Genomic DNA, 26,756 nt, shown 5'->3' with positions numbered 1-26,756 from the left:
TAAAACATAAAAAAGTGGATAAACTCATGCAGAGTCTGGCCGCCAAGACGGAGGATTTGGAGGCAAGATCTAGGCGCTGCAACCTGCGCATTCTAGGAGTTGCGGAGACAACCCGCACAGGCAACATGGAGGCCTATGTGGAAACTCTCCTGACCACAATCCTTGGTAAGGATATCTTCTCCCCAGTCTTCATAGTGGAGAGGGCGCATCGCACACTGGCGCCACAACCAGTGGTTGGAGCAAAACCGCGCCCTATTATCGCTAAACTCTTGAACTATAGGGACTGGGATGCTGCGCTCAGGAAAGCCCAAGATTTAGGGACCCTCACACATGAAGGCATGAACATCTCCATCTACCCGGACTTAACCTCCCAGGTCCAAGAGGCAAGGAAGAAATTCTTGGATATCAAGCGGAAATTAAGAGATAATGATGTTCCATACGCTATGCTTTATCCATCTCGCTTAAAGATAACTCTGGAGGGGAAGAGTGTGATCTGTAACACCCCTCAAGAAGTGATTAAATATCTGCAGGCAAATCACCCTCATGTGCTGAGACGTAGATCGCCACGAGATCAGCAGGTCGAAAAGGACCCCCGCTCGGATGCAGAATAAGTGACTACCTTATCTGGGTTTATATCCTTCCTTTGAGGTTGATATTGTAGAGAAGCTGCGGATAGCCTGCTGAATGTTGGAGGCCTCAACAGTCCCAAGAAAATCCGTCAGCTCTTTGCTTATTTAGATAGACACGCTATAGACCTAGCGCTTCTGCAGGAAACACACTTGCTCCCTAGTAAAGCTAAGACACTTGGGTACAGATGGGCTGAACATTCTATATCGGCCACATACTCCTCCTATGCCCGAGGGGTGTCGATCCTTATACGTAAAGGGGTTCAGTTTCGGCTGGATCACACGGACATGGACCCGCAGGGCAGGTTCATTATCATCACGGGCACACTACGAGGTACCAGAGTAGGTGTCGTTAATACTTATGGACCTAATGTGGATGACCCAGATTTTTACATGTCTCTATTCACTTAATTACGAGACCTACCACCAGTAGAATGGATCTGGAGTGGGGACCTGAATGTTGCCCTAAACTCCACTCTGGACCGATCCCATGATACTATTGAACACCACAAGCGGGCAGCGGACACCCTTCTTACTGGCATTGATGAATTTAGCCTTCACGATATATGGAGGGAACGACACCCCACCCTACCCTACGAGAAAGCCCACACTCGTCCACAGCACACAACAGCTGGTCGAGGCTTGATTATTGGTTATTGACTGATCCGGCATCCACTTGGGCTACAGACGTTCTGCACCTCCCAAAAACGCTATCAGACCATAAACCAGTTATTTTAACATTAGCTATCCCCACATATACACCACCTCCCTTTATGTGGTGCTTTAATGCTGCGGCGTTGCTAGACCCTCTATATCAGAGGTCTTCAAACTTTTTGATGCCGAGACCCCCTTGTAAAACCTTTTTTGGCTTAAGGACCCCCTTCCAACAAAAGTTTCTAGAAACTGGTACTCCTCATCATCAACAACTATCGACAACCATATATGCGCCATTCATCCTTCATCCATCCACCCTTTCATCCACCCATTCACCCATCTTTTCACACATCCATCCATCGTGATCCATGCAACCTTTTATCCATCCATCCATACATCCATCCTTCATCCATCCACCCTTTCATCCTTCCATCCATACATCCATCCTTCATCCATCCACCCTTTCATCCATACACCCATCCACCCTTTCATCCTTCCATCCATCCTTCATCCATCCACCCTTTTATCCTTACATCCATCCTTTACCCATCCACTCTTACATCCATCCATCATTCATCCACCCACCTTTTCACACATCCATCCATCATTCATCCATGCAACCTTTTATCCATCCATCCATCCACCCTTTCATCCTTCCATCCATACATCCATCCGTCATCCATCCACCCTTTCATCCTTACATCCATCCTTTACCCTTCCACCCTTCCATCCATCCACCTTTTCACACATCCATCCATCATTCAGCCATGCAACCTTTTATCAATCCATCCTTCATCCATCATCCATCCACCCTTTCATCCATACATCCATCCTTCATCCATCCATCCACCCTTTCATCCTTCCATCCATACATCCATCCTTCATCCATCCACCCTGTCATCCAGCCATCCATCCATCCTTCATTCACCCACCCTTTCATCCATCCATCCATCCATCATTCATCCATGCAACCTTTTATCCATCCATACATCCATCCTTCATCCATCTACCGTTTCATCCTTCCTTCCATCCATCCAGCCATGCACCCTTTCATCCATCCACTACCCTTACATCCATCCACTCACCATTCATCCACCCACCTTTTCACATATCCATCCATCCATCCTTCCACCCTTTCATCCACCCACCTTTTCTGTGCCTTTCTCACGGGAGGGAGCGGGGGGGGGGGGGGTCAGTATCTCTCTGCGTCTTCTTCCTTCTTCCTCTCTCATGGGAGGGCATCTCTGTGCCTCCCTGCTGGGGGCGGGGGCGGACAGGCTGTAACAACATCTCACCTGAAGAACAGACTCTCAGGCACATTTCTCCCACACGGGCGCCAGGTATGAGGGTTCGTGCTTTGTGCTTTACAGGCGGGACCCACAGCTCCAGGCGTGCAACGTCCATTGAACTCAAAGGGCTACAGCCTCCTCCCCAGCCACCCTCCCCTGCCCCCCATCCCTTCCCCTCCTCGTGTATGTGAGTCGGGCTTCAACACCTTCTGGGACACACACAAAGCTGCACCCGAGTACTTCACTGGTCTTTAAAAGACCTTTTACTTATTAATGAGGCTTTGTTGTTTTTCACCCCGGTGTGAATTAGGCCTCCGCCGTGAGCACCCTCAATCAGCCCGACGACACTAAGGCAAACTGACAATCTGCGACCCCCTTCCCAGGACTCCACGACCCCCCCTAGGGGTCGCGCCCCACAGATTGAAGACCCCTGCTCTATATAAAGAAACACTACACACTGCCATAGAGGTTTTTTTTGCTACTAACAGTAAATCTGTGGATAGCGCAGGCACTCCCTGGGAGGCCTTCAAAGCTACAATACGAGGAGTATGTATTGGCACTACTGCAGGGATATTGAAAGACATAAGGACGCAACTACAGAACTGTGAAAATGACATCCAAATGTTGGAGGCAGAATATGAATCCACACATGATGCAGCCAAATTGGGGGCAATACGAGAGGCGGTTACACGATATAACGACCTAACGGAGGAGGAAATACGGTACACGTCCAAGCGTCACAGGTGGCGCAGACTAGGTAAGGGTGGTCGTATTTTGGCGCAGAAGATACGTACAAACCACAGGAATCACATAGTTACACAGATAGAGTATGATGAGGGACAAATACAATACGACACCCCTGGGATTCTGGCTACATTTGTTAAACCATACAGCGACTTTTACACTACACAACACACAGCCACAGAACCCGAAATTTTACAATATATTGAGAACATAGCGCTAGTATGGCTCTCAGATGCTCATCGCGAATACCTGGCAAGGCCGATAACGGAGGAGGAAACACTTACGGCCATTAAAGCCTTACCGAACGGGAAGGCGCCAGGACCTGATGGGTTCACTGGAGAATTCTACAAGGCCTACGCAGAAGATATCATCCCCCATCTCCTCGAAATGTACGAAGAAGCCCACAATAACGGCACTCTCCCGCAGACATTAAGAGAGGCACTCATAGTAGCAATTCTAAAACCTGCTAAAGATTCATCTAAGGCAGAGTCTTACCGGCCTTTATCATTAATCAACACGGACTTTAAAATACTAGCAAAAATCATCGCCACAAGATTGCAGCCACTTATGTCCACGATTATTCTACCTGACCAATCGGCCTTCATCCCTGACAGATCCACTGCGCAGAACTTGCGCACGATATTTGCCTTATTGCACCAATTGAACCCAGATCTTAGAGCTGTGGCGGTGCTGTTGGACGCGGCCATAGCCTTTGATTCGGTGGAGTGGCCCTACATGTTTGCAATCTTAAGACGACATGGTCTCCCCCTGCGAATGTTAACATGGATCAACCTCCTATACACGAATCCCACAGCCCGCATTAAAGTAAATGGCTACATATCGGAGTCGGTGCTCATTCAGCGGGGAACGCGACAGGGATGCCCGCTCTCTCCCTTACTCTTCTCGATAGCACTAGAACCCCTAGCCTGTAAAATACGCCAAAAATAGGCCCATACCGCGCTTAGATTCCAACTAAGGCCCATCAGTATTTCACTCTATGCTGACGACATGGTCCTATACATCCGGGACCCTGAGAATAACCTCTCCCCTGTGCTCCGTGAATACGTGAAATTTAGCAGGCAGTCAGGTTTACATATAAACTGGAGTAAATCCGCAGTGATTCCCTTAACTGACAGCACTGGAGCTCCACAACTAGACTTTCCTCTTGTGTGGCAAGACGACCCAATTAAATATTTGGGGATATGGGTACATAGGGACGCAGAACTAGTAATCAGACAAAATTATGGGACAGCAATTGACCGCATAGAAGCGCAGATACAGAGGTGGATAACACTCCCTCTGTCACTTGCCGATCAGATCTCCTTGCTAAAAATGGTGATACTTCCGAAGTTATTGTATTTATTTGTCAACATACCTATTACTCCCCCTGCATCAGTCTTCGCCAGACTACGTACTGGGTATGTAAAATTGATTTGGGCAGGGAAGCAAGCTAGGATCAGTCTACGAACACTCACCCTCCCTTATAGTGCAGGTGGCTTCACGGTCCCAGATGCCTACCTCTACTATCTATGCGCGCAAGCACATTTCGCATACTACTGGCACCACCCGGTGTTGTATTTACCACACCTAGCGGTTGAAGACGGAGACGCTAATCCGATACCGCTCACAAGCATCATCTCACATGCTAGACCTCACCTCACATTACAGGAGATAAACACTGTATGCACTACGTCCCAAACATGGGAGCGGCTCAGTCAACTAGCACACAAGAACCCTATCTATGCTCCGAACCTCCCATTAGCCTTTCACTCTAGACTATTGGTCACGATGGAAAAGAACAATATGGCACTTTTGGAACAGGTAGGCTTGTCAAAGCTGGGGGACCTATATCCGAATGGCACATTTATTACACATGATGACTTATCGTATATAAGTAACCAAACACTGCTCTTCCGCTTCGTATACCATAGAATAAGAGCTGCTGCCCGAGAGCTATACCCCTCCTCTCCTGATGAACCCCCTACCCTACACTCGCTGCAACTACTGCTAACTTCACCCAACCATGCACACATCATATCCAAACTATACAGGCAGGTGCAAGCATAGATAGGAGCTGACACAGCTCAGGCGCGAGACAAATGGTCCGCAATGCTGGACGCACCCCTCACAGAGGAAGATTGGACAGCTAGTTGCACACTGATCACACTTCTTACTCCAAATGGGAACCTGCGTCTTATTCATTATAAGTATATCCATCAAGTATATCACACTCCCCTCAAATTGTTCATGATCAAACTGCGAAACAATGCAAGATGTAAGCGATGTGGGACAGATCAAGCAGACTTTGCGCATCTTGCTTGGTGCTGTGAGAGAGTGCAGCAGTACTGGATAGAAATCACCACTCATCTGGCGAAAATGATGTCCTGTAACATCTCATGCACCCCTAGAGTGTGCTTGCTTGGCCTTGATGTACCACTAAGGGCAAAGGAAAAGAAACTCGTATCCATACTACTATTGCTAGCAAAAATTAGACTCTCCATGCACTGGGATAGCAAACGCGCTCCAGCGCTTAAGGATTGGTGGGTTGACGCTGCTTACTGCAGGGATAACTTTCTGACATATGCTGAGGAGCTGCCAACTATCTCTAAACCCTCAGACATCTGGGAACCGCTATCTGAGTATTTACGAGACAACCCGGATCTGACTAAAAAGGTCTCTGATGCCATACTCTAACCCTAGACTTTAACATCTGTTATTATCGCCTGTCAAGATTTGATCATGATGTTCTGCACTAGCGATGCATTTATGATACTGTGCTCAATCTGTGATTTGTATTTTGGATCGCACAGTAAAATTCTAAGATTTATATGTTAAGTGCTTATGACTGATGTATGACCTGTTCTTCTTGATTTTATGAGATAAAACTGATCAATAAAATAATAATGAACATTTTTTTTTAAAGGTAGGGGTAGACTGATATGTCCGACCTTCAAAGGTGAGCAGCGACCAAGGCCATCACTTTAGTGAATACACAAGGGGCACTGGTGAGGCCAAAGGGGAGCATGGAAGACTAACAAACATTTACAATGCAACGGTCTTGCCTTTGCAAAAGTTAGAGCTATTGGCATTGTAAATGACAAACTTTTTATTTATGTGTTGGTTTTGAAAACAGATAAATAAATGGCATTGTCATTTACAATGCCAATAGCTTAATCTCTCGCAAATGCGAGACCTATTGCATCTCCTCCTGCACAGGGAGCTGAGCAAGCTTCCCACACACATAAGGCTACAGCACAGACCGCGCCTTTCGCACAGGGAGCAAGGACTGCACAGAGAGCTGTGCCAGAACAGGTGCAGGTCTCACAGTAGCATCCTGAGCTCCCCACTCACATTACAGGGAGAGCTTCAGAGCCAGCTGCACATGCATCCCTCATGCAGTCACCACAGATGTGCACTACAGGATGCAGTGCAAGCTTCCTTCACACACAGACCAAGCTTGGCAATGGCGGCAACTTTGCAAGCTGCCTCACACCCAAGAACAGGTGCCAAACAGTCATTATTCAGGCTGGCAGGATTCCCTCTCTCACTCCGAGAACAGGCTCGGTGTAAGACAACATGGTGCACGTTTAGCTCACAGAGAGAACAGGCGCAGTAAAACAGCAGCAGAATAATTAAAACACAAAAAGGGGTTTACTGTAAAATGTCAAATTAGTCCACTTCCCGCCAAAACACAAAGGTGGCACGGTCATTGCCAGACTCCCCTTGCTACACAACACCCGCGCCACTCAGTGAATGCCCATGCAGCTCAAGGGCGTGCCTGGCTGTCACTACTGTCCTGGGGCGTAGCCCAAGCAAGCCCCCTCAGAAGTGAAGATCTGTGTTATCCCGTCGCCCCTGCCTCAGGTCATCGCCTGGGGGAGGGGTCCACTGGCAGAGCCGGGACTCGGAGAAGCTCCGACGAGAGAGGGGGTGGGGGTTCGCGGGGCTCTCGCTCTACTTCGGTCCAAACCTAATCTACACTGCAGCGAGTGAGGCGCAAATGGCAGAGCATGGCTTTGGGAAGGACGGACTCCTAATCCGCCCTGAGTAATGATGGCGCACAGGGGTCTTTGCTTGCAGCCATAGACAGTGCCCCCTGCAAGTCCCCCGGGATGTGCTGGTGCCCCTGATATCCTAAGGGCATAAACACAGGACTAGAAGTTAATATTTGAACAGAAATGGTATTCCCCGTTGAGCGCCTCACAGGCCTGTCCCGCCCGCGCTATATCAGATTTACACACACTGTGAAATGCTTGCCAGGAAGCCAAGGGACTCGCTCACAGCAAAGGTGTAGATTTATAAAGCACAGCAGTAAGCCTTAGGACGCATGCATTAATAACAAGGATTAAACAAGCACAACGAGCAACGGGGGGGGCAGGACAGCAAGCACGAACAAGGGGGGGGGAAGGACAGCAAGCACGAACAAAACAGATGAGATTACTAACATTGAACAGATGGCTTACCTTAAACACAAAACCGGGAGCATACATACCAGGCAAAGACGGAAGACAGAGACGACAGCCACGAGCCACGCACGACAATACACGGAGACGACACGACACCCAGACGACAGGAGACGAAGACAACAGCCACGCACAACGATACACAGAGACGACAGGACAAGGGGTAGACCTACAAAGTAAACAACAAAAAAAGACGGAGACAAGCCACGGACGACGGTACACGGAGACGACAGGAGACGGGGTAGACGTACAAAGTAAATAAAAAAAATATTACAAAATGCTGCTTACCTACTCGCAAATAGATAAATCCATCCAGGCAACAGAAATCGCGCAGCCGACCCCTGCAAAAGACACGTTAGGAATGACCTAAACATGCCTTGAAGAAAAAAAAAAAAAGAAAGCCCAACGTTTTATGATGGGAAAAAGGGGCGGAGCTTAAAAAACACAGAAACGCCCACAAATCTGCTCCAACAATGATTGACACATCTCTCTTCCAATGGCTAGCCTCAATTTATGGAGCTAGCCAATGGAAGAGAGAGGCGGGTTAAAGCCCCAGTACTGGAGATCAAAAAATCTCGGCTGCGCGACACTGCTGCGCGGTGAACGCCAGTCGAGACCTAAAAATGCTCTTGGCCCACTTTAAACTGCAGGTAATGGTTGTAAGACTGAAGGTCGGGGAAATGAAAATAGGCTAGGCGTCCTGCAGGTCCAGCACTACCATCAAGTCTCCTAGATCCAGGGCAGATAGAAACTAGGTCATTTTCTATGGTTCGTTTATGGACCCGGATATGGCCATGCCTGTTTAGCATTTTCAAGTGTGAATCTCTTATACCAGAATAAAATGTAAGGTAAGCCTTCAAAATACCAGAAGATCACAGAATAGTTGGCAAGTTCCCAAAGCCAGTAACGAATGTGAAGAGCAACAGTGTAACTGTAGTTATCAGAGCATGAGGAACAAGTATTGGACAAACTCTTGCACTCAGATTGAAGAAGACACGATAAGGCGGATAAAAACAATATCTTGTATGAGGAAGAGTCAGAAGGGAACTTAAACATTTTTGACATTAAGATGTGAAATAAGGAAATGAGTAAAGTCTTACACAAAGCCACAAAGGTACACCCCAAGACCGATGGCAGGGGTGGAAATTACAAATCCACGGGTAGAAATAGCAATCATCTAAATCATATTTTTTTATGGAGCTGACGGAAAATGTGCAGAGCTGTGGGTCACAAAGGAAGAAAATCCACAGGTCAGTTGAAGAAACAGTCTGGTACATATAGATTTCTTAATCGGGATGAAATCAGAAAGGGGTAACGGAATCAACTTTAATACAGTTAACCATGTTAAAAAAATAAAGAGTGCAAGATGGGGTTTGTGAAAACAAGGAAACATGATCAGACTAAAGCCTTCACAGTTGAAAAGCACTAGCTGCTGTGTTTATTTTCATTTCATAAAGGCTGTCTGAAAATGCTCCTCACAAGTCAAAATAGGCTAAATAGTTCCCAGTCAAGATTATTGCCCTCTGATGCCATGCACAACTCAATGTACAGGTGGTATGTACTGATGCCTAGGTCTGGTCTTTTGGATGTTGAGGAAGGTGCAGGCAGAGAGGGACACCACTGAGAGTCCAACTTGGCAACGCAACAGAGCACTTCAAGTTTCATTCTGCTGTAAAGGGCTGCGCTCACTTTGCCACAAGTTTGGACTGTGGCCATGAGTCTATTGACCTAGTCTCTAGCATGCCTGTATCCCTTCTCCCTGAGCAAATCAGTCACAGAGAGAAGGAGTACAGCACAGTACAGGCCTGACTTGAGTGGGATTATATGGAGTTAGCTCGACTGCACACAATGGAACCTCTTCTGAACCTCCTCAGAGTCACTGCACTGGGATGAGACTTGGAACCAGATATAAGCCCGGAGAAAGGAGAGTGCTCAAGCTCTCAGTGGATCTTTTCACTTCTATTGCACCCAAGAGAGGCAAGCTTGATTCTTGGCTGCAATGATTCACAGGAATGTCTGAGCCCAATGCAAATCGGTTGTGATCTCATGATGCAACAGAGTCTCTCGAGGTAATGCTCTGGCAATCTTTAGGAAAGAATGGTTTGGTCTTGAATTCCAGAGAACCTGACCTGACTCCATGTGGCCTTTGAGCGTACTCTGGAGAAGACCTGGTGCACCTAGACGTAATGTAGACTTTGTTTGATGCTTAAGGCATCTGGTCTAATACCCACTATACTGACAGAACTCTGGGTCACTAGACAAGGGAAAAGGAGTAATAGGCCTGGGCTTTACACAAAGTGTACTGGGTGCACAAGGAACAGTACAGCCTAGAATTAAAAGACTTGGCACTCGTACAAAGCATCATCAACCATTAAAACACACACATCCCACAGCAGGTGCCGAAAATCTCCTTGGTGGGTGAGCTTCTACTTGACCTGGACCTGCATTCAGAAGGTTTGTGAGCACCGCTGTGGGCATTAAGATGGACAGGAGTAAATCCACTAGACTTCACTAACCACGTCTTTAAAGGGGGGGGGGGAAGAAACAAGAAAATATGTTTGGGATACTTTGCTGATAGGAATAATCTAAGTTGATGGGGCTGATCCCAACTGGTCAGTCAAAGTATAAAAAACTCACAAAGGGAGTTGGGGGCATGTCAAGAGATGAGCATGTGATGATACTCCAGCTTCACTCAGCTTTTACTGAAACTTTTAAGACAAACCACTTTAAATAAAATATTATATGTGATTCTAAATTGCAACGTAACTTGCTGCATAAATTTCGGGCAACATGCCATGACACATACAAAGACCGAAACTATATAAACTACAAAGCTTACCAATTGCTTAATCTAGAAAACACAATACATATAATAATCAGGCCCATTAAAGCTTCTGTGGGACAAAAGAACACATTTTTAGTAAGACAAAGTTTTCCAATGTTTCCAGCTTTACCTTAACTCCTCTATTTGTGAAATCCATCTTAGATATGAGAGATGCCGTTCAATTTCTTCTACTTGAGTAATAAGTACACCTAGATCGTCCATCCAGGGCTGGGCCTTCAGAAGGTGGCTGCTAATCGAATCAGACAGAAGTGCTTCTTTTCCAATGAGCTGGCTAAGTAGTTTTTTCGAGTCCTCTGCATTCTTCAAAGCATTTTGAATTCTTTTTGGCACTTCTGTGGAAACTGTAAGTACCTAAGTGGACAATAATATAAAAATGACAGTTGTTATGGCACGCGTTGTCTTAATAAACATGTTCTATTGAACTAAAGTTTAGAAATCTGGCTAAATATTGAACAGTGTATGTTGAGATAGCTAACCTTAGCTCCTTTCCAATGTTTTCAAGATAAGCTTATAGGGTATTTAGTGGCTGATTTAGAGTTTGATGTATGGGTTACTTCATCACAAACGTGACAGATATCCTGTCCGCTGAATTACAAGTGCTACTGGATATAATGCACTTGTAAAAAGGAAGAAGAAATACGCATGTGTAACATTTGTGACGGAGTAACCTGTCCGCCGAACTCCGAATCAGGCCTATTACTCTAAATACGAATAATTTACATCCTGATTATCTGTAAAATCTGCCATGGATTCCAAAAGGTCATACTTTTATAACGCAAGTGTCAAACTACTGGTTTTGCCAAAGTTTGTTCGTAAAGCAAGGTTACAAAAAAAGTAAAAGAAAAAAAATGAAATGCTGGATAAAAAGGCAAAAAACAATATTTTCAGTTTTTGTAATCAGCATAGTTTATCTTCCAAATATTTTTTACACCGCACAGTGAACAGAATAAAACGCTTGCCAATGCATTATTTATTTTCCATGGAATAGAACTGAAACAAATGTAATTTACTAGAAGTGTTTGGTGCTCAGCAGCAGCCTAGGAAACATATTATAGGCCTCAGGAGAAGAGCCATCTCTTTATTTGTCATGTAACGTACACATTCTGACTTAGCTGCCAGCTGAGTGTAGCAGCAAGCCCCAACCCCATAAAAGCTGGGGCTTCGAAAGGCCTGGCTTTATGCAATATGTAGAATGCAAGAGATCATGTCAACTCAAAATCTGCTCTTTAGCCAAACCCTCACAAATATATATACCTGTTCATGGGCTTTTATGGATGGTCTGGAAGGCTACAGAAGCAAAACTAAGAGTGCATTGAGTGGGGATGAGATAGGGTAGAGAGCAAGAAAACACGTGTACTCACATGAAATGCTAAATAAAAAGGAAAAAAAGAAGTTCCCTGAATGTGAACAGTGGAAAGATACAAGTCAGTGAATCAAAAGCATTACTAACAAGGTATGCTCCAAGTGATAGACAAACATAAGATGAGCAAGGAAAGCTATAGAATAATAAGCAAGCAAATAAGAGTTACATCAAAGTCAACCAATGGTAAGGAATGAGCTCGAAGTTTTAGGTGGGGTCCACAAGAGGTGTTTTGACAAAAGCAGCAAGATCTAATAAATTACTAAATGGTACAATCAGCTCTGTAATTTTTGTGATTATTATGTTATTTATTCATTTTGTAACGGAACATATAGAACACTTGAAAAATATTCGCCTTATTACACAAATTAAATAAGAAGCCACAATGATACTGGAAAGAAAAGTCAGATTACTATTTTGTAGAATTCAGTATTGAAAACAGGATACATCTTTTCATGCCAACAGCTTAGTCTAGAAGATATTGTATGATGCTAATGTAAAATAACTTGTGGAATAAACATGCAAATATGTTTAATATGATATGACATGATAGTAATTCTGAATACTGCTTTCTATTGAAATGTGTGAGGGCTACGTCGTTACTATTATAAGTAATGAATCTCCCGAGTGGTTCCAGTCAACTCTGTCAAATGCTTTTTTGGCATCCAAAAACATGAACATCACACTTTTATTTTTTTAGTTTCCTATGTCTATGAGACGGGCTACTTTTTTAGTGTTACCTCCTGGTCTGGGTAGGCTAATTGAGGCAATCATTTGTTTAATCTTGTGGCCAAGATTTTCGCAAAATTATTAACATCTACATTTAAAAGTAATCAAAATATATAAACAATACCATTGTCTACAGAAATGTACTGCCACTTATTTTCGCTGCAGGATGCAGCTTTGTGGTAACTAAATACCAATGTTCCTGTACCCAAAAGCACTGGAATATGGGCCATAAACCGTAGAGAACTCCTAAAGCACTATGCCACCATATAAATTACAGATGTGTGCTATACAAATCCATAAAGTAACATAACTTCTCATTTTACCATCTCCCCTCTCTCTAAAAGTCTTTAATGGGAATTAACGAAATAAAACAGAATTCGGTGCATTATTTCACAAGTAGTCAATAAATTATTTATATGTATGCATCCACAATCTGAAAACATCACGAACTCATGATGAAAGTCTTAGGTAAAAGAGATTTGAAATATTGTAAAACGGTTCAACCCACAAAAATGTATATGCATAAACTGGTTTATAATCGCCCAAAAGATGCAATTAGGGAACTGAGCAATGAAATGCGATATATGTAAGTAAAGGAAAATGTACAAATGCCTTTGAGAGTACAAAATACTTCTCACTTTTGTTGGATCCCCAAACCAACTACTTTTTATAAACTAAATTTGATGGCATGATCACCATTTTTTAATTTTACACATGAATATTTGTATTCATTGAAAAAAATGTTTTTTTTAAAAACACACAAAAAACTAAGTATATAAGCAACACGTATAGAATAAAACTACTATAACCAGCAAACACTGTCAGGGAACCGTTGGAAACACTTCACAAGGTAGTGGTACACAGACACCATGTGCAGATATTCTATAGCAGGTTGCAATTATGACAGTATACAAGACAGAGAAGATTGCTGGAAAGTGGCAGCCTGAACATCATGGAGATGGTCCTGCATTAAACTATACACCATCATGAATGGGTGACATTGGGGCGTGGCTTGGGCGCCGATGGCGATGGTCGCCTGAGAGCTCGGCTCCGGGACTGAGCCCGTGATTACCCTGTAAATCGGAGGCTGCGGGGCACCCCGACCCCAGCAATCTGTTGATCGGCCCGACGGAGACCTGCCGGGGCCCCTGGCGGAGTCCGAACGAGCGGTGACCCGGCGGAAAATCGGAGTTTGTGGTACTGCGGAGTGCGACCCAACATGGCGCCCGGACTTCATTGTCCCCTCGGCCGGATCCACTAGACGGATGGAACACCACTAGCAGCGGCGCACCCCCTGCCCTGCCGTCTCACGGAGATGTGAGGACCTGGACATCGGTCAGATCGAACTCTATCAACGAGGAACGCACTCGGACGGGCAGTTGCCCCCGCTATAGTGGTTCCCGCACGCGGACGCCTGGAGGTCCCGACGGTGGCCCCACTCCCTATACCGCACTTGGCTATTCTCTCCTGGCCGGACCACTTCCATGGGAGGCGCAACCCTTTGGCGCCGCGGATCATCCGGAGGAGTCGGTGACCCTTACTCCGGGACTCTATCGGCCGCACGGGCCTGCCCGACCTGGCGACGATTGTCTCCGCCTCCTCCACGGTGCCCTCATACGACGTGGTGGTGGCACGAGCCGAAGCTGAGGAGGTCCAACAGGCCTTGGAGACGGGGATTTCCGGCACTCGACCTGAGGCCCAATAACCGGGAGAATCACAGCCGGCGCTTGCACTCGGAGAAGCTCACTCCTGGACCCGCACGGTGTGCTCCCGGCGACATGGGGAAACCTAGAGGAGCCAAGGGGGCTACCCCAGCCGCCTCAGACTCGGAGTCCCAGGACAAAGAGGACCGTGGGGACCCGGAGAGTTCTGGTGGTGCACCAATGCAGCAGCAATTTGACCGCGTCTTGGAGGCGATTGCGACCACGCGCTCGGCCCTCCAGCAGGACATTGCCCAGGTAGCGACAAGCCTAGGCCTCCTTAGAGCGGATCACGGCAAACTCTCGGACAGGGTCAAGGAAGTGGAGAGCTCGGTGAAAACTTTGGAGCCGGCGCAGCGAACCCTGGCTGCGACTATGAAGGATGCCCTGTCCCGGATTACGGTCCTGGAGCAGAGAGCGGAGGATGCGGAAGGCCGTAACAGGAGGAATAACATTCGGGTGGTGGGCCTGCCGGAAAAGATTGAGGATGGCGACATGGTGGCATACTTGGAGGCCTGGCTCCGAGACACGGTGGCACCAGAGGGTCTATCCTCCTTCTACACCCTGGAGCGCGCCCATAGAGTCCCAGCTAGGCCACCACAACAGGGTCGGACCCCGCGACCGGTGGTGGCACAGTTGTTGCACTTTCGGGACAGGGACCTCATCCTCAACGCCGCCAGACATAATGGTCCATTCAAAGTGGCGAACAGCCAGGTGAACATCTTCCCAGATTACACCTATGAAACTCAACGTAGACGGTTTTCCTTCCTGGCGGTCAAGCGAGAGCTCAGGAGCGAGGGCATTCAGTACTCGCTCCTATTTCCTGCGAGGCTCCGCATAATTGTCGATGACAAGACTCAATTCTTTGATACCCCGGAGGACGTCTGCAACTGGCTCGAACTCTACAGAGCAGGGAAAGATGGCTTTGGCTCCTCATCACAGCAGACGGCGGAGCCGGAGCAGAGACGGCGATCCAAACGAATTCGGAGTCGCCGTGGCCGCTCAGGCGGACCCTCGGCGGCGGAGACATCGACGGAGCGGAGGGGAGTGCTGGAGGTGTTGTCTACGCTGTCTGGCTCACGGGACGATGCCATTGAGGAGGAAGCGGACCCTGGTGACGAGGGGGTGCCAACGGACTCCGAGGAATCGGTGACTGATAGCGTCCATACGCCGGTGATCACACCGAAATCGGTGGAGGACCTTCTAGATGGACAGGGGTAACGGGGTGAGCTACTTCCTTTTGGGAGGGGGCCCGGCACGGGGGTGGTGGGTGCCGACACTTGATGCTGACTCCCGGGGGTGGGGGGGGGGGCCTTGTTTTTGCCCCGAGCATGTTTGGCACTGTTTCGGGCTTGTCATAGTTCTGGTGGCCTGAGCATCGTGGGCCCACTGCCTCCGCCCGGCCCGCAATTGGCCCTTAAGGCCCTCCTACGGTGGCGACCGCAGGATTAGTAGGGGATAGTGGGTTTTTGGAGGGTATGGTTTGGATGGGAACTAGATGGTGCTATTTGGGTCCTGTTCTGGGGAGGGCGGATGGGAGTTTGGTTCATACTAGGGTTGTTAAGTTTTGGTTGGGGAAAATGGCCGCCATCAGTGCTGGGGTGATTGATGTCCTTTCTTTGTTGGGACCCAGATGGGGAGGCTTTGCGAGAACGATCTGGGACAATGGCTAATGCTGCTAATCTGAAATGTGTTACTTGGAACGTGCGGGGGCTTCATACCATGTCTAGGCGGCACAAAGTCCACGCTTATTTAGTGCGTAGGGGGGTACAAATGGCGCTGCTGCAGGAAACACATCTGAACAAGGCGGAAGGGGCGGCGCTACAGCGTAGATGGAGGGGGCAGGTCTTTTGCACTTCGTACTCCGCGTATGCCAGGGGGGCGCTGATTTGGGTCAGAGCTGGGGTTCCCTTCCAGGTCACGAAAACAGTGATAGATCCAGAGGGGCGATATGTGGCCATTTCGGGCACCTTGGGAGGGAGAGACCTAAACGTTTGCTGTGTGTACGCTCCTAATGTGGACCAGACTGCCTTCCTCTCCAGGTTATCGGGCTCGTTGGCCCACTTCTTCTCCGGGCCCCTCCTGCTCGGTGGAGATTTCAACTCGGTAGTGGATGTAGACACTGACCGATCGCATCCACCCCTACCTGATTCTCCGGTTCGCCGCGTGGCTAAGGGTCGTAGGGACTGGCAGACTCATTGGGGTTTAACGGATATCTGGAGGGCGCAGCACCCCACAACTAGGGACTATTCCTACTTCTCGAGCCTCCACGAGTTGCATGTTAGACTGGACGGGTTCCTTGGCTCGCCAGAACTAGTTTCGGCAGCGGTCCGGTCTGAATATCTGACCAGGACCATATCAGATCATAACCCCCTCCTGCTGGACCTTCGTTGGTTCCCCGGGGTGCCTGCGGTGCCCACCTGGAAGTTACGGCCCGAGATCCTTGAGGACAGTGTTTTCAGAGCGGACCTAGGCGATAAGATATCGGAGTACTTTGCGTCCAACGGTGGCACCGCGAGCTCGAGAGCGCTAGAGTGGGACGCTTTTAAGGTGGTGGTGAGGGGATACTGTATTTCCAAAAAGGTCGGCATGAGACGAATTATCCTCGCCGACCTAGATGCAGCGGACCGGAAACTCCGCGAGCTGGAACTCCGCCGCCCCGGGCGCCCTGAATTACAGACAAGCGCAGCGGAGGCGAAGGAGGCGGTGGCGGCGGAGGTCGAACGGCTCCGCTGTTTCGACTACAAGGCCTATACGGTTCGGTCCATCGCAGAGGGGGATAGGTCGAGCGCGCTGCTGGCATGGCTAGCCAACCCTACGCGCCAGTCCTCACTGACGACGTCCATGCGCAAGGCAGACGGGACTGTGGTGTGCACTCAACCTGAGATTCTGAGTTGCTACCGGCAATACTACGAAAGTTTGTACCGCAGTCGCTCTACCCGAGACCCTGACTTGCTTAATAATTATCTACAGGCCCTGGAGCTCCGAACAGTGGAGCAGGACGTGGCGAAAGCCCTGGGGTCCGACATAGAATTGGGAGAGATCCGTAGCGCCATTAAAAAGATGGCGAGGAATAAGACCCCGGGCCTGGACGGCCTTCCGGTGGAGTTCTCTGCAGCTTATGCCGATCTCCTAGCCCCTAGTTTATTGATAGTCTACAGAGAGGCGAAGAGGCTTGGGCGACTCCCGGGCTCGATGTGCGAGGCCTTGGTGGTTCCCCTCCTCAAGCCCGGAAGGGACTCATCCGATCCGGGGTCTTACCGCCCCTTATCAATGCTGACGGTTGACTATAAAATACTGAGCAGCATCTTGGCCTCGAGGCTGCTGGGGCACATGAGCTCCCTGGTACATGAGGACCAAGCTGGATTCATCCCCAGGCGTAACACGACCATGAACATTCGCAGGTTGTTCCGCTTGCTGGGAGAACCGCTTGTAGACGCCCCGTGCCCGGTTGTCTTATCGGTAGACTTAGAGAAGGCGTTTGACAGCCTGGAATGGGACTACCTTGGTACTGTGTTGCGGAGGTTCGGTCTCGGTGAGGGCTTCATCAGGTGGACCAAGGTTCTGTATGCCTCTGCATCGGCCAGGGTTAGGGCGGGACCGCTCATTTCCTCACAATATCCGGTGGAGAGGGGCACGAGACAGGGATGTTCGTTATCCCCGCTTCTCTTTGCGCTGGCGGTGGAGCCGCTCGCACTGCACCTCCAGTCGGGAGCCCATTATGCGGGCCTGTGGACTCCTTCGGGCCCGCACCACATTTCGCTGTATGCAGACGACCTGCTGCTCTTCCTCGAGGACCCGTTCGCTGCCTTACATGGTGCCGCGACGGCGCTCACGGAGTTTGGGGAGGTCTCGGGCCTCCGGGTGAACTGGACTAAGACCTGTCTTTTCCCGGTTCGCAGGGGCACCCCTAGCCCTGCTCTCAGCAGGGAGATTAGATGGGAACCTGACTGCTTTAAATACCTGGGGGTGTACGTCTATCATGAACCATCTGACCTCCTAGATGGGAACATTGCCCGCGGCACTCGTGCACTTCGAGGCAGCATGGACTTCTGGGCCACGCTACCGCTCTCGGTGGCAGGGCGGATCGCTTTGCTCAAAATGGTGGCGCTTCCCCAGTTGTTATATTATTTCCGGACGCTGCCAATATGGGTCCCTCCGGCCACATTTCGACTATTACGATCTATGATAGTCGGATTCCTCTGGGGCTCGGGCCGCCGGCGGGTGGCCCTTAAGACCCTGATGAGGCCGAAGGATGAGGGTGGGCTTGCAGTGCCGGATTTTGAGAAGTATTATTTGGCGGCGCAGCTCTAGACCTTCACCCAGGAGATCGCCCGGGAATTCCGGGGCCCGGAAGACAGAAGGGGTACGGGTATGGCCAGGCATGTTCTCTCCTTCATAGCGCTGCGACAACGTTTGGCCTTACAGGACTTGTCGCTTGAGGAGCGGACCGTTCGCCTGTGTTGGAACCGAGCTCACGCCCGGGGCCACCTAAGGATACCGTATGCGCCCGAAATACCTTTGGGGATGCTGACGGCTTTGCCCCATGGCGGCGATTGGTCGCGGTTGGCGAACTGGGAGGACGCAGGCTTACAGCTGATAGGTGACCTATACGAGGACGGGGCGCTTTTGCCCTTTCAGGAGCTCATCGATCGCTTCGAGATCCCTCGCGGCGACTTTTTGTTGCACTCGGCCCTTATCCGAGCGATTCAGGCGCACTGGAAACACGGGCAGGAGGAACCCCCTTTATCTCCGGTGTGCCAATACGTGATGATGTCTGCGGGCACGTGAAGGCGGTCACTTGCCTTTATGGCAGACTGATCAATGAGGGGCTGGTCCCCCTCACTACTCTGAGAACCCGTTGGGAGGTGGACATTGGCAAGGAGATCCCGGAGACGACCTGGTCCCAGCTGGTGCGGCGAGCCTGGAAGGGCACACGCCACGCCCGCTTTCAATTGGTCCACTACTACGTGCTCCATAGAGCTTATCTGACCCCGGTGAAAATCAGGCGATATTTTGCTACGAATTCAGCGGATTGCCCCAGGTGCCCGGCCCAGGAAGCGGACCTGCTCCACATGTTGTGGGCCTGCCCAGGATTATCATCCTATTGGGTAGAAGTGGGGAAGACCCTGGAGGAGGTGACGGGGAGATCCTTATCGATTGACGCGGCGGTGGGACTCCTGCACTGGTTCCCTCATACCCCCAAGAACAAAATATCCAGCAAATTCATCGATTTAGGGCTGCTCCTTGCTAAGCGGGAGGTGACCAGGAACTGGAAGGCACGAGCTGGTCCAACGGGAGGTCGGTGGCACAGCAAACTTTTGAAGTGGGCGGCGGGGGAGAGCACACTGAGATACCAGCTAGCTTGGAAGCAGCGTAATGAGAAGGCGCAGGAGGCAGCGCTGGAGTGGGAAACGTTAGTGCAGGCCCTTAGGGATTATTGCGCCCCCAGCGACTCTGACAGTGAGGATGCAGCTCGCCCCATGTCCCGTTAGATGATTGAACTTTTCAGCTCTGTTGTTTTCCCCATGGGTCCTTTAGCGGATCCTGTTGCGGTAGTTGCCGTGCGCTGATGGCGGGGTTGGGTAGGGGATGCTTTGGTTTTTAGCTTTTTTGAGGGTGGGGTTTTATTTCTGGGTTTATAGGCTTGTTTGGAAAAGCAGATGACAGACAGTGGATTATCCGGACCAGCTTTGGCGTCCTGCTGAGCCCCCATTGACTTTCGCCGCCCGACCCTAGGGTTGTGGGCTGAATGGCTGTGTACGAGAAATATGGCGGGGAGATGGAGGGTTGTGCCTTATTGATTTTGCTTGTTTTATAATGCTGGTCGATTATGTAACGATTTACTGATTCCTGCAATAAAAATATATTTAAAAAAAAAAAAAATGAATGGGTGACATTCCATATTAACGTGTATTGGTGGCCATTATTATTAGTGATGGTGATTGAGTTTTTAGTGTCCAATCATAATTGATGGAACAATTGTATATACTTGTAAAACCATTAAAAAAAACTAATTGCGTTGGAAATTATTGCCTGCACTTTCATTCAGCTTGTCTGGGATAGTTTAATGCACAGAACTGGAAACAGAAATATACTTACCTGTTCCTCCAATTGTTGCTTATCTTTCGTGATCTCCTCTATGAGTTTTCCAAGCCTTCGTAAAGACTTTACATCGTTACCGAATTCTCTTTCCACGAAATCGGAAACATAAGAAGGGATGTCACAATTCTCCATATCTGGGGATGAAACTCCGACTGGGATAGCCTTCTTGCTGACCATACATGTGTCACTTGGGTCATTCTTATCAGTCACAGCAGCCATGTTTTCTTACTTAGAGGTATAAGAAGATATTCCCAGTTACATATATTTCAAAATCGGTACTTTGTAGTCAATTTCAGAGAAAAAAGTGTGCACATAAGCATATCTAAAACATGACATGATATTTTACATCACTGATGCTGCTCATCACTCCAGCATCTAAAAGTCCACCAGGCTCGGTGTTTAGTTACCTACCAGGTACTCGACACAAGGCTTTTTGTCCCAGCCTTGAGCTCAGCATCTGTTCCCCAGAAGTTCAACGGGCTCATTAAATAGACACCCCTCCGCCCTGACCCTATGCCCCCAAACCCACTGTCACATTTCTTGACCCACTGCAGAAGACAGTGGGAACAGGATATGAAACCCAATGTCCAGTATTGCCACCCAATTATTAAAGCCCCCTGCCATGCATAATCCTCGTACCCAAAAACCAATTTTACAAGTTCTTGAGCGTTGCAAAGTAGGTATTGGGTACAGCAAATGATATGTTGGGAATACCCCAGCCCCTCTCACTCTGCCCCCACAGAAGAACATGATATTGTAATATAGGTAATGTAATTAAGAGTTATCTCTATAGAGTGTTTAAGGTAGAATTCTTATATGTCACTTTAGGAATGTTGAATGTAGAACATTAGTGTTTAGAATGTTGGTACATGGCTTTATTGAGAATCTGCATTGAAACTGTAAGCAGGATGTCGTGGGTTCTTTTCTTCAATTAAACTTACTTATACAAGTGGATCACCTCGTTATTGGATTTATTCATATTCACTATACTATATTTTATGGCGACGAGGATGGGAATTACAATATTACTCCACAAAGTACCACTGATGTTGCTCCTTTTGTTTTGCTAAGAGGTAGAAAACCTATTACTTCTATTCGTCCAACTTGGTTATTAGACAAAGTTGAATCTTATCATAATATTGACTTACAGGGTGTGCGAGAACATGTTAGAGAAAAACAAAATTGTTATAAACTGAATTATGATAGTAGAATGCATGTGAAAGAAGGAACGATGAACATCGGAGATTTGGTTTTAATTAAGAAGCCTAATAAAGTCAGCAAGGGACAGTCAAAATTCTCAGAACCTGTAAAAGTTTTGAAAATTAATAAGACAGCTGTTTTATTACAAAACAGGGGATAGTCAAATAGTAATGCTTTAGTTAAGGTAACTAGTGAACAAGCAAAAAATATTTTACAAAGAGTTGGCTCCTCAGTAGCATGTGAAAGATATGATTGGTTTGATTTAAATTCTTTAATACATTCTGATCGTAATGGAAGTGTGCAATCTTCTTCACATTCTGACCACAATCACACTGGGCAAATTTCTCGAGGGGAAAATAACTTTGAGAGAGGTGATTTTGTTGTTGATGATGATAGAACAGCAACGTAACATTGTCCAATACTATTCCTGAAGGAGGTGGAGACAATATCATCAGGAGCAGTTCGAGAGTAAGATCTGGTCCCACCCACTCAAGGGATTATGTGTATTATTAATTGTATGTTGTTTATTTTTTGTTATTATTTATTTTTATTATTTTTTAGGAAAAAGGGGTGTGTAATATACTGTAAAGTTATTAAGAGTTTATCTCTATAGAGTCTTTAAGATAGAATTCGTATGTGTCACTTTAGTAATGTTGAATGTAGAACTTTAGTGTTTAGAATGCTGGTACATGGCTTTATTGAGAACCTGCATTGAAACTGTAAGCAGAAGGTCGTGGGTCCTTTTCTTCAATTAAACTTACTTATACAAGTGGTTTAGGTCGTTATCGGGTTTATTCATATTCAACATACTACAGATAAATCAAGCATTTGGTTAGTGGACGGGAACTGGGCAAGTGGTGTGGCGGTCTGCCAAAGCTTGTGTTCATGTCCACTGGTTCCAGAGCACAGACGTTCACGGGGGAATGCAGTGAGAAAAAACCTTTTATGAGTTACCGAGATGGTGGTGTCTGGGGGGTTGCAACACTACGAGTTGACAACAGCAACGCAGTGAACAATCTTCTTGCACAAGGCATAAAGAAAAGCTGTGATAGAAGCAGCACTGCCCACACTTGCTAATGAAACCACAGCGACGGCAGCACTCGCTTCTCCGGATATACACCAGCAAGAAAACAATAACAGCCCTGCCGTCATGAGCAGGAAGTGTAACAGCTGCAGAACTGGTTGTAAACATACGTAAAGAGTAACAACAGGTAAGAAGGTACATAAGACGACAACATGAAGACAGCATCCTTTACAAATCTAGAACTCTGTGACAGTACCAGTGTCCCCTGTAGAAAGCAAGTGCGTTAACATCGGTACTACCCACATCACTTTATTATAGTCGCACTGCTACCCCCACTGTCAAAGTTTGAAAGCAACGGTACTTCCGCCGAAGTCATTCATACAGTGCAGTACCACAGCCATGCAGTATTACAGTACAGAATTAACAGCGTCACGGCGTGACAGCAGCACGGTCACCTCCACACTCCCACACAAAGTCTGGCAGTTGCCGTACCAGCTCTCAGACGGCAGAACCAGGCATGACATCCGTCCACACATGCGTGACAGCAGCAGGACCACCTGTACAGCCATAAAGAAAACGTAACAGTATCAGCGCTTCATCAAGATGCATACGTTGTGCAGGAAAGAAAACTGCTTTAAAGTGTACCGAAACAGATAACCTGCATACTACAAGCACAGGTAGACACAAAAAGAACAAGCTCTTGATCGTAGCACTCACTTCTCATCTCCCGGTGGAGGGTGTCGAACCCCACAAATTGCCTCAGCCCGGCCAAAACAAGAGATAGTCTGCTCAGAATGACAGGCAGCCTGGGTGGAAGCTTGAGTTGTCCGTGTCATCCCAAAGAAGCCTGCAATTGGTTAGCTCTTGCTACGACCCCGGAAGATACCGCCCCAGCTACCGACGAGCCGCTATTCCGGCACTAAGATTTTTTGCCACGGGGTTGAGTTTTGGCACTATTTATTTATTTATTTAATGCGATTTTCTATAGCGCGAACATTACCCGAAGCTGTCAGAGCGCTTTACAAAAGAACCAGTTGCAATACATAAGGGCTTTGGGTTACATGAGTTACATAAGAGATATAAACGGAAAAACTCTAAAATCACAAAGGAATGGTAGTGAGTACAAAGGTCTACTACATATACTAGTGGTTAGTGTTCTATACAAATTGTAAATTCACTCAGGATTACATTTTAACAGCGATTAGGCTTGGACTATATATATATATATATATATATATATATATATATATATATATATATATATATATATATATATATATATATATATATATATATATATATATATATATATATGTTACAGAAGCACTGATTAGGAATAGGGAACAAGGTCCCCAGTTCTGATCGCTAGTATTGAGTGGCGTGCTGCTGGCAGATCCAGAACGAATTTTTAAGTGAAAACGCTCATTGCGTGAGCAGTCCAGCTGCCTACTGCAGAACTAAAGAAGCGATACCTGGGAAAACATGATGCCATGGGCGTAGGAGACACTAAATTTCTGGGGGGGACAGGGTCAACCTTGGGGACTTTCCAGTGACCCTATACAAATCACCCATTGTGCGAGACCGTACGCGCGTTAAACGTATACAATCGCATAGTTATGAAGAGAAATATTGAGAAAGACAGGCAAGTAGTCACAGTCTGCAAGTATGCTTTATTTTTATTTACATTCACAATAAAGACCAAATGGGAAAAAAAATATGTATATAAATCTTGCATCTTCATACACAAATGTGAGTGCAGGTTGAGCAGTGTGCCTGTGTGAGTCCTGGGTGAGTGATGTCTATGTGAGTGCAGGGTGAGCAGTGTGCTTGTGTGAGTCCTGGGTGAGTGATGTCTGTGTGAGCGCAGGGTCAGCAGTGTGCCTGTGTGAGTGATGTCTGTGACAGTGCAGGGTCGGTGATGTCTGTGTGAGCGCAGGGTGAGCAGTGTGCCTGTGTGAGTCCAGGGTGAGTGATGTCTGTGTGAGTATAGGGTGAGCAGTGTGCCTGTGTGAGTCCTGGGTGAGTGATGTCTGTGTGAGTATAGGGTGAGCAGTGTGCCTGTGTGAGTCCTGGGTGAGTGATGTCTGTGTGAGTATAGGGTGAGCAGGGTGCCTGTGTGAGTCCTGGGTGAGTGATGTCTGTGTGAGTATAGGGTGAGCAGGGTGCCTGTGTGAGTCCTGGGTGAGTGATGTCTGTGTGAGTATAGGGTGAGCAGTGTGCCTGTGTGAGTCCTGGGTGAGTGATGTCTATGTGAGTGCAGGGTGAGCAGTGTGCCTGTGTGAGTCCAGGGTGACTGATGTCTGTGTGAGCGCAGGGTCAGCAGTGTGCCTGTGTGAGTGATGTCTGTGACAGTGCAGGGTCGGTGATGTCTGTGTGAGTATAGGGTGAGCAGAGTGTGCCTGTGTGAGTCCTGGTGAGTGATGTCTGTATGAGCGCAGGGTCAGCAGTGTGCCTGTGTGAGTGATGTATGTGACAGTGCAGGGTCGGTGATGTCTGTGTGAGCGCAGGGTGAGCAGTGTGCCTGTGTGAGTCCAGGGTGAGTGATGTCTGTGTGAGTATAGGGTGAGCATTGTGCCTGTGTGATTCCTGGGTGAGTGATGTCTGTGTGAGCGCAGGGTCAGCAGTGTGCCTGTGTGAGTGATCTCTGTATGAGTCCAGGGTGAGTGATGTCTGTGTGAGCGCAGGGTGAGCAGTGTGCCTGTGTGAGTCCAGGGTGAGTGATGTCTGTGTGAGTATAGGGTGAGCAGTGTGCCTGTGTGAGTCCTGGGTGAGTGATGTCTGTGTGAGCGCAGGGTCAGCAGTGTGCCTGTGTGAGTGATGTCTGTGACAGTGCATTGAAGGGTGAGTGATGTCTGTGTGAGCGCAGGGTGAGCAGTGTGCCTGTGGGAGTCCAGGGTGAGTGATGTCTGTGTGAGTGCAGGTTGAGCAGTGTGCCTGTGTGAGTCCAGAGTGAGTGATGTGGATGGGTGAATGCTGGCTTAGTGATGTGTCAGGGAAGGGTGAGTAATGGGTCTATGTGTGCAGGGTGACTGTGCCTATGTGAATGCAGGGAGAGAGATGTATCTGTGCACGTGCAAAGAGACTTGTCTGGCTACTCCCAGAGATGTACTGGCCAAGATACCGCTTTCTCAAATGTGCTTAAGAATGCACCATTTGCCCACTCTTTTTTCAAAATGTTCTCGTGGGAGAACCCCCGAATCCCCCATAGGTGGTTGGGCCTTGCTCGCTGCGCGAGCTCGACACAGTGCAGTATTTACGCCACACCACTTTCAAATGTCACCAGCCGCCCCTGCCTTTTAAATGAAAATACACTATGAAAATTACAGTGTAGGCATAAGGTGATCACATATCATTTCACACACTGACAAATCTGAATACACAATGTAATACAGCAATGTCTAGCACCATCCCCTAAATGAATATAAAAAAAAAACCTTTTGACCTAATGTCAGATGTGTCAGTACGAATCTAGTTATACTGAAAACATTGACAGTCTTAACTATCACAGTAGTTTAAGGAAGCAAATCTTGAAAATTTCCAAAAGGCTTCCTCAGAGTTCTTAAAGAACACTACAGCACGTCAACACAGAGCATTATACAAGTGTCCAATCTGTGGCTGGGCTGCGCCGCGCCGGGCCCGAGAAGAGACCTGCACCTGGTGTGCCCAGAGAACCAAAGGTGTGTGCGGAGCTGCGGCTGTGTGAGGTGACCTGGGGCCGCGATGTATACACTCACTGCACTGACTGCATGCCAAGAACAACGGTGCGGGACGCTGCTCACAAATGGACAGTGACAAGAATGACAGAACAGAAGGTAGCGCTAGCAACCCCAGCCTATGCGTTAAAAACACACGAATGTCCATTTTCACACAACAATCTCCAAAATCTTTCCCTATCTTCCTACCTCGCAGATATTTATTCACCCCTTGAAAGCCTTGTAAGCGGCCCTCTGATTAATTCCCAGTCCTTATGAGGTTAGATTTCTCACGTCCGCGCTCATAAAACTAAATCTACTTTGT

At 47.7% G+C, this 26,756-nt stretch overlaps 1 protein-coding gene across 1 annotated transcript in view; it reads right to left on the bottom strand.

Moving 5' to 3' along the window:
- Positions 1-23,587, bottom strand: part of RINT1 (RAD50 interactor 1) — a 165,719-nt gene extending 142,132 nt beyond the window's left edge. The window contains exons 1-3 of the mRNA XM_086967072.1: positions 23,457-23,587; positions 20,513-20,743; positions 10,731-10,972 (exon numbers count right to left, since the gene is read on the bottom strand). Of these exons, the coding sequence (XP_086823198.1) occupies positions 10,731-10,972; positions 20,513-20,734 (464 nt within the window). The 5' untranslated portion in view covers positions 20,735-20,743; positions 23,457-23,587. The remainder of the gene's footprint in view (positions 1-10,730; positions 10,973-20,512; positions 20,744-23,456) is intronic.
- Positions 23,588-26,756: the final 3,169 nt, after the last annotated feature.

This window comes from Lissotriton vulgaris, chromosome 1_1 (genome assembly GCF_964263255.1).
Source record: "Lissotriton vulgaris chromosome 1_1, aLisVul1.2, whole genome shotgun sequence".
NCBI classification, from domain to species: domain Eukaryota; kingdom Metazoa; phylum Chordata; class Amphibia; order Caudata; family Salamandridae; genus Lissotriton; species Lissotriton vulgaris.
Note: the sequence above shows the minus strand (reverse complement) of the source record. Positions and strands in the feature narration are given on the sequence as shown.